The sequence below is a fragment of the Hyposmocoma kahamanoa genome, unplaced genomic scaffold (assembly GCF_003589595.1).
Source record: "Hyposmocoma kahamanoa isolate Upper Pololo Valley unplaced genomic scaffold, ASM358959v1 160, whole genome shotgun sequence".
In the NCBI taxonomy this organism is placed as follows: domain Eukaryota; kingdom Metazoa; phylum Arthropoda; class Insecta; order Lepidoptera; family Cosmopterigidae; genus Hyposmocoma; species Hyposmocoma kahamanoa.
In genome coordinates, this window is record NW_020653575.1 from 5,166,774 (window position 1) to 5,175,728 (window position 8,955).

Below are 8,955 nucleotides of genomic sequence, written 5' to 3' on the forward strand. Positions count from 1 at the left end.
GCTTTCTTTTGTTACCGCCATTGACTTACAATTATATGGACGTCGGGTCCGCGCTAAAAAGTGTCCGAACTTATAGGGCGTTAAAATCGTATACAGAGCGTCATTCACGCTTTAGTCTTCGTTTGTTCGACTGACAGCGAAGCAAGCAAAATTAGACAGTACTGCGATGACGTTAGAATTTAAATTCAACGTTTTAGCTTTTTCATATTCCTTTACATGTCACTACGTTTAAATAGGTTGACTTGGGACATTCTTTACGTGGTTTTTGTATTAGACCCGTCGTCCATTTATTTGTAAGTCAATGGTTACCGCACACAGTTATAACCGTTTAGAGCGATCTATTTAAATATTTTATTTTTATTTATTTTTGTACGAAAGTAGTAATAGTTTCTTGTGATAGCAGTAGTAGAGTTCCATGTGAAAGGGTTCGTCCAGGGAAGTACTGCCACCTTACCTATTTCTGCCGCCAAGCAGTAATGTAAGCATTACTGCGTTCCGGTTTGGAAGGGTAAGGGTGCTGGTGAAATTACAGGCACATGGGACTTGTCAACTTATTTCTCAGGTTGATGGGCACATCTTAGCGATTTAAAGCTCTGAGTGGCACTGCAACTGTTATGGACAGGCTTAACTTACCATCAGGCGCACGAGTTGTTCGTCTCGGCACTTGATATTATAAAAAAAAATATCTTAGTTATTAGTGTTTTTAATGTGTGTTTAATATTTGTTACCTAGATTAATTAACAAAATGAGTGAGGAATTTATATGCAATTATAAAAAAAACAAACACTATAAATCATACATTAAATATATATCATATATCATACATAAAATAAAATAAAATAATAAAAATTAAGAAACATTTTTTGAAAACTGAAGATAGACTTTATTTTGTAAATTGCTTAATTGTTATAATATGCCATTTATATGCACATGTAAGTGAGCATGTTTTTGTACGTGTCTAGAAGTAATTTAGTTTTTTAAGATTTTTGCTCTATTATATTATATCTTTACTTAAATAGACTGAACTCCGTCGCCGCGGATAAAGCCGGAAGGGCTTTTGTGAGCGAAGCTTGTAATTAGTAAATAAGTATTTTTCCTGTATTTTGGTCAATAAAAAAAAACGTTGAAGAAAGACATCGTCACAACTTTCGAAAAATGTGTTAAATCTCCAACCCTGATTGAGTCATCACAGCGGACTATGACACAATCCCTCTCTTTAAAGGAGAAAGACCGTACCCAGTATTGCATTAATGAGTTAGTATAGAATCTAATCTCATGATGTCCTTTTCAGCGTCGACAAATCGAACGTAACAAATTGGCGCGTGAGAAGCAACTACGTGAAGCGGCAGAGCGGGAAAGAGCCGCCATGGAACAAAGACTGTTGCAATACCAGGAAGAAATACGACTCGCCAATGAGGCATTGGTGAGGCAAACAAACAAATATATACGTGACGAAATACTTTTATACATTTTTCATTGACGGCGCTACGGCTAAAAAGTCGTTAAAAGCCAGATACAAACAAGCACGTAGAACGATTCGTGAGGTCCGCTGGTTCGTTCCGTGGCTTAGTTGGCATAGCGTCTGGCACGGTATGCAAGAAGACGTCGGTTCGAATCCGACCGGATCGAAGGAATTTTGTCTGAGTGTTTTTTCTGAGTGTTCGATCTTTGTATTAATAATTATAACAAAGTAGTGGAGTAATTTCACAAAAAATAATTGAATACAATTCAATAAAAATTTAATTAATACAGTGAATAGCGACATCTCTCGCCAGATCTGGTAGCTGTAAAGGTACTAACTGGGTGATAAATTTGTCATAGATTTCTCATAGATGGCGCTACGACTAAAAAGTCGTTGAAAGACCAAGTACAAAGACACGACGCAAGCACATACAAAAATTCGTCACGCACGGTTTGCTAGAAGAAGTCGGTTCGAATCCGGCCGGATCGAAGGAATTTTTCTAAGTGTTCGACATTTCGACATCGAATTTCACAAAAAAATGTAATATCATGATAGTGAAACATCCTGAGATTCAATAAAATACTTAAACATATTTATATTCATATTTATATGTAATACTTTAAAATACACTCTCTTTTCTTTGTATTAATAATAATAACAAACTATTATAGTTTGTCTTTTTGGAGATGGAGTAGAACGACAGTTCATTGCGCGAGTGTTGCCCGCTTGCAAGCGGCTAATGATTGCAGTGGATAAATGTTCTATCGACTACTAACTAGGTCATGGTTCTGCAATAAATAGCCGAATTTGTTTCATTTGAATGAACATAAGCCCATTATTCGTCCAACTGCTGGGCATAGGTTCATTTGAATTGATAATTTTTGAAAATGTATACATACATGTACACAAAATTTAGCAGTATTTGTATAAAAAATACAAATAGGGACATATTTTTTTTTAGAAAGAAAGTAAGTTTATTTCAAAGTTTGTCATTTGTATTTAATATACATAATAAAACATTTCATCAGCTTATCAAGTTTACACTAGCTAATCAATGACAATTTCCAGCGTCGTTCAGAAGAAACAGCAGAATTGTTGGCTGAAAAAGGCAGAGTGGCTGAAGAAGAAGCTTCGTTGCTCGCGCAGAAGGCTGCCGACGCTGAGAGAGAGAACGCCCGGTTGAGGTTATCGGCCATCAAAACAGAAGAAGAAAAGGTAAATGGTGCTTAAATGATGAAATCTTTTAAAGCGCCATCTATTAATACAATGTTGAACTACGTAGTTGAGAGCGGTCAAAAGAAAACTTGTACAGACCTATCAACTTTCCCTTCAATTTAATTACTAATATTTTCAGGTACACCTAGAACGTAAGACGCGTGAAGCAGAATTCTTAACAGCTCGGCTGGTCGAAGAGTCTGAGAAGCGCGCGGCTGAAGCAGAACGTCTGAAAGCTGAACTGGTGGCTGCTAAGATCGCAGAGAAAAACGCCAAAGAGAAGCTGTTGAACTTCCTTAGCAGGAATTCTACTGGATCTTTGCCACCGGTAAGTTTACGCAAACTAATACGTACAACCATCGATTATATAACCAGAAATAGAGACGAAATGTCGTTTAATTTGTTTGAAAATTATTTTGCCAAATCATTACTGTGACAACTGCGCTCCGATTGGCCCGCCCGAATTCGAAACAATTGACGGGTGTCGTCAACTGTTTCACTTCAAATCAACCAGTTTAACGACGACACACAACCGAATGGAACAGACCCCAATAGTTACAGATATTAACTTTATTAAAATAAATACAGGTCAGTTGTTGGCGCTGTACTATTTCAGTTTTCTAATTTGTGATGTCCTTTCCTGATGAGTTGCCAGGGATGGATGACCCTTATTTATCAACTTTCTTTAACTCTAGTCAAAAAAATTCACGGCTGAAGCACAACAGCTAGTCACTATTGAGACTGATATAAACCTGCTAACGAGAAGTTTTTGACCTTCCTTAGCAGGAATTCTACTGGGTCTTTCCCACCGGTAACTTTAAGCAAACTGATAGGTACAACCTTACCTACTTCTGCCGTCAAGTAATACTGCGTTCCGGTTTCGCTATGAAAGAACAGGCGTGGCGCTTACCACCAGGGGCCATGTTCGTCACTTGGTATTGTAAAAAAATATTGTAACCGTAAATCACAATTAATATTTTTTCCTTTTTGTGACAACCCTTGCATATTTGCATATGACTCGTAAGTGCCTACACACGAGAGGCGGTATCGCCGAACATCAAAGACGTTGCGCTTCTGTGTATTGTAATACTGTGGTATAATCACAACAATAATACACAGTAAAAAAAAAATCCCCTTCTGCGACAAAAAAGACAATACGAATATCTGATGGCATTTATGCAAATCTTGCTCTGGAATCCACATTATATAATTCATTCTGAAAGAATAGAACGGATGCAAAGAACTTTACTCGTTTTCTGGCAAATAAAGACCCCAATGTTACCGTCGATTTGCTGATATTGGAACTCTGCACAGGACGGTGCATAAAGGTATATCGTCGCCTGAGGTGCTGACCCTCATCAAACTAAACGTTCCTCGTAGAGTGCCTAGGGTCCCCATTGCCAAATCATGTTGTGTCTAGTAGCCGAAGTAATCTCGAAGGTATACCTCTTTGAAAAGACTCCCAATACTCAATTCTTTATTACAGACCATAATGTCTTTACATTACGGACCCTGTAAGGGCATAGCACAAAATAAAATAACTCATTTAGAGAATTCACAATTAGTTGAACTAATCAATAAATCTATACATAATATATAATATCTAAAAATTCAAAATCAGTACTTATTAATTTTACAATTACATTATTTAAATTATATAAGTTTAACAATTCTTTCATATTAAATACTTTGTTCAATGTATCTGTACTAATTATTTAATATTTGTATTTATGCAATTAACTGGATATGTTATTCTTATCTTTTAAATATTCTTGCAGTGTATAGTAACATTTAGTTATTAAAAGTGTTTTTAAAGCTTTTATAAATTTTGTTTCGCTTTTTTCTTCCTTTATTAATTTAGGTAATTTATTGTAAATTTATAAACTCCTGCAGTCATACTATGACTTGACTGTGACCAGAGACGGTGACATCTTTCATATAAAAAACACTACTGTAATTTTACTTTTTTAATTATGTTTTTTTCTTTTATATTATTTTTTGTTCATTGGCTAACTCTAAATGAATAGTGCTGTATACACCTGTAGCTACTTCGTACCATCGTCGTTCATTACGATGTTTTCCTTCACCGAAAAGCTCATGATAAATTTCAAATTAAATTTCGCACATAAATTCCGAGAAACTCAGAGGTGCGAGCCCGGATTCGAACCCACGACCTTCTGCTTGAGAGGCAGTAGGTCAAACCATTAGGCTACCACGGCTTCAAAGTATGTATATATTTTTTTTTATTTATTGCACAGGAAAAAGCATAAATTACATTTAATAAGAGGAAAACATAAACAAAAGGTACTGCTTATTTCTGTAAGAAATTTCTTCCAGCAGACCTTGATGCAGGACAAAATAACTACCATCACGGGCTTACGTGCACAAAAAACAAAATGTGCAATAAGTTTAATGTTAATAATTTGTAATACAATATTAATAACATTAAACTATTGTAAACTACATAAATAATACCATTTCATAATATAATACCTATAAAATGGATGGAACAGTAGATAAATAATGCTCATTAACTCTCAATGTAAAAGTAGCTAACGATATACTTTCGTGAACAGTAATTGGAAGTGCGTTCCAAAGAATTTCTAAGATTGTTTCGTGATAAGTTGATGGTGTATCTTAATAAATAAATAATTGTATGTTTTTATTTCCAGCCATCGACGGTTCCCTCCAGCCTGTTCCCATCAACATGTTCCCTGCCCGCTGAGCTAGGTGTAGACGCGCTGCCCAACGGCACGGCGGCCACGCCGGAGACGGAGCTCAACTCGTACCAGCTTGTGCCTGACGATAGCGACCCGCACATACACAGGCTCAGTCTTGAGATTGAGAAGGAACGGTGAGTCTCGATTTGTCCAATGGAATTGAAAGACTTGGGGGGTGAATAGAGACCAACACTTAGGGGTGAACAGAGACAAACTATTACAACATTGCTCGTACCTGGCTCTGTACTCTCGTTCACCATCCGACATCCGCCCGAAACAATTACTGTCAAATAAGTAATACTCGATCAAAAGATGCATGATGCGAATGAAACTTCATAATTGTAAGCAGTAGAGCTCCTTGTTCGTGAGAGTTCGTCCAGGGAAGTTTTGCCACCTTACCTATTTCTGCTGCCAAGCAGCAATGTTAACATTACTGTGTTCCGGTTTTGAAGTGCTGGTGCTGGTGAAATTACAGGCGCATGGGACTTGTTAACTTATGTCTCAGGGTGACGGGCGCAGTGGTAGTGCCCTTTAGATCTTTGCGACTTGATTTCGTGAGTGGCTCTGCAACTGTTATGGACAGGCGTGTAGCTTACCATCAGGCGCACGACTTGTTCGTCTCGTCACTTGATATTATAAAAAAAATTGACATTATTTTTTAACTTGGACGAGTGTTTCTTTGACAGTAATTGTTTCGGACGGAGAACGAGAATTGACCCATTTACCAAATATATCATTTACACAATGTTTTGAAATTGCCAAGGAAAAGTGACTTTCGATTTGTACGGTGGGATCAAAAGCTACTCAAGGAGGTGAATTGAAATAAACTATTACCCCATTCATGCCTAATGACAGCGACTCGTATATATAATATATGCAATGCTATGTCCTGGGTCACAAAGGCGTCGGAAGAGAGAGGATTTGTCGAATGTAGTCTAAAAGGACTCAGGGGGTTGAATAGAGACTGACTACTAATTTCAACGTTATTTTAAAAATAGTTTTATCCATTAAATGCACGTTTTAAATTGGTACTGCTCCACTGCTGGAAATGAAGCTGGAAACATTTGCACAGGTGCCCGTAAACGATCTATCACAGGTCGATATCTCCAATGAACAGTACATTTTCTGTTAATTTTGTAAACAACCATATTCATTTACTAATAATATGCTCCCCGAATTGGGTGAAAAAAAATAAAGAAACAAAAACCAAAATTCGAAAAAAATAAAACAAAAAACTAATTATGTGAAAAAAAGAAACAAAAACAAAATAAAAACAGATCAAGTCCAAAAATTTATTAGTGAGGTATCGAGATATGGTGGTGCAGTTATTATTAATCAAACTTATACCCTTCCAGAGTGGAATATTTAGCAAAATCAAAGCATCTTCAGCAGCAACTAGATGAGCTGCGGTGCGAGTTCTCTGTCCTCCGCGTCGACCACACAGCAGCGACCTTAGACCGTCTACATGAGGCCCAGGCCCGCGCTGGTGATAACAAATACTCTACGTTGAAGAGACTGAAACAAGGATCGACAAAGACTAGAGTTGCTTTCTATGAAGAGCTGTAAGGTAAGTGTTGACTAAGTTGCGATAAGTGTAGACTAAGTAATGGTAAATGTTGACTAAGTAACGGTAAATTTGACTAAGGAACGGTAGGGCCCGGCGCCCACTGACTGGACGGATTTTTAGGTGACGAGAGGTATTATACCTTAAAGTTATGTCGTTATAGTTGAAATTCTAATGATGATAGTCGTTGCTGCAATGCCAAGGAAAGCCTCGGCAGGTGCTTCGGCGCTCTTCGGGAGATACGCGGGGTGAGGGAGGCAGAGGTATGAAGAGAGGCAAGGCGCGAGCACGATGTCGCGACGGACTGCTTCGGCATGCCGTCAGTGTGCGCTTGCATGTAGGAATGCCGAAACATTCCGTGGATATTGGGCCTAAGTGTGATCACAGTTTAACAAACCATACCGTAAGGGAATGTATGTACTTGCGCAGGGCAACGGCGGGGTATTCGCGGGGAAGCGGGCCGCAATCAGCAAACACGCATAATTAGTGGGATCAATCAAGGGCTGACGTGTGCTTGATTTGAAATATTTTTTAATACGTTGAGAGAGATCGTTGTATGCTTGCATAATAGTGGATACGAACTGTATATTAACATATTTAAGAATTTCGGTTAGATTGCTGAATTTCCGTTCGTTTGTTGGAAACAAGATTTTGAATAAATTATTCGACTTACCATGTAAAGTAATCAAAATTTATAAAGGCTGTGCTTATACTCCCCAATTTTTTTAATTGATTTGTTTATATGAACATGAACACATTGTAATATATAGAGAAATTTAATAATAGAAAACTGAAAACATCCAAAATAAAGTGTCACGTAAATACTTGGCAGTGCAACACATGTAAATCATTATTACTTTTCTATTGTTGTTAATAATTAACAAATTGTTTACGTTGTCATAATAATCACAACTTTTTTTTCCCTTTTCGTGACAACCCTTTTGTAGCAGTAGAGCTCTTTATTAAAGAATTCGTCCAGGGAAGTACTGCTACCTTACCTATTTCTGCCGCTAAGCAGTACTGCTTTCAGACTTTGAAGGGTGCTGGTGAAATTACAGGCATACGGGACTTGACAATTCTTGCATATTTGCGTATGACAGCGTACGTATTAGCGTATGACATGACCTGCGGTATCGCCAAACATCAAATAAAGGTGTGGCACTATTGTAAGGTTGTGATACTGTGGTATACCTCACATTATCTCACTGGTATTATATTAGGTACCTAATTCAATTCTTTTTTAAATTTCAGAGTCGTGTTCAAGTTTCACAGCGTAAGTTTTAAATGTTAATTATAATTTTGAACAAAACACAGCTATATTTTTTTACCTGCAGGCTCTACAGAGTCACAAACTTATCTGTGATATGGTTGGTGTCGCAAGTGTCTACGTGGTGTTGCCTATAATTGATAGTTCATTTGAAGTTTCCAACGTGGTACCGTTAGTTCCTTTTGTCGCCATCTCACAGATAAGTTGGAGATATTTATAGATATATTGTTCTAGGCATAATAAATTTAAGGTAATTGTTTAACTAACAAATTAATAGAGGTGTTTTTATATCGAACTGAAAGTTTGTTCCTTGACGAAGTAACGATAAAACGGTGCCTTATTAATAGTTAAAAAAGGCTTTGATATTGTTTATGTTTTTATTAATTTTGATCTCCTTAAAAGCGAAAGTTTTTGGGAATAAAGGCTTTATTAACGAACCTAAATTAGGAAGAAAACATTTATTATTGTTTGTATGTATTTACTAATGCTTATGTGTCTAACGGTGACAGATTGTGACTGCAATAACTTAATCTAATCCGTCAATCTAAAAATATTGTTGTCCCTTTTAAATTAGAGAAATAGATTGTAATATTTCTACAATCCAGAGCGGAGATGACAATATTTTTACAGCCCAAAGCTGAAATGGCAATATTATTACAGCCTAGAGCTAAAGAGCGGATTAAACTAGTATTTGTTTTTTTTTTATTATACCAAGTGACGGGACTAA

General features: G+C 36.9%; 1 protein-coding gene across 1 annotated transcript in view; it reads left to right on the forward strand.

The window, feature by feature from the left end:
• The window catches only part of LOC113225464 (merlin-like), a 31,746-nt gene extending 23,018 nt beyond the window's left edge, over nucleotides 1-8,728 (forward strand). Inside the window, exons 2-7 of the mRNA XM_026457781.1 lie at nucleotides 1,292-1,423; nucleotides 2,531-2,677; nucleotides 2,817-3,005; nucleotides 5,350-5,531; nucleotides 6,753-6,964; nucleotides 8,213-8,728. Of these exons, the coding sequence (XP_026313566.1) occupies nucleotides 1,292-1,423; nucleotides 2,531-2,677; nucleotides 2,817-3,005; nucleotides 5,350-5,531; nucleotides 6,753-6,963 (861 nt within the window). The 3' untranslated portion in view covers nucleotide 6,964; nucleotides 8,213-8,728. The remainder of the gene's footprint in view (nucleotides 1-1,291; nucleotides 1,424-2,530; nucleotides 2,678-2,816; nucleotides 3,006-5,349; nucleotides 5,532-6,752; nucleotides 6,965-8,212) is intronic.
• The last annotated feature ends 227 nt before the right edge of the window (nucleotides 8,729-8,955 follow it).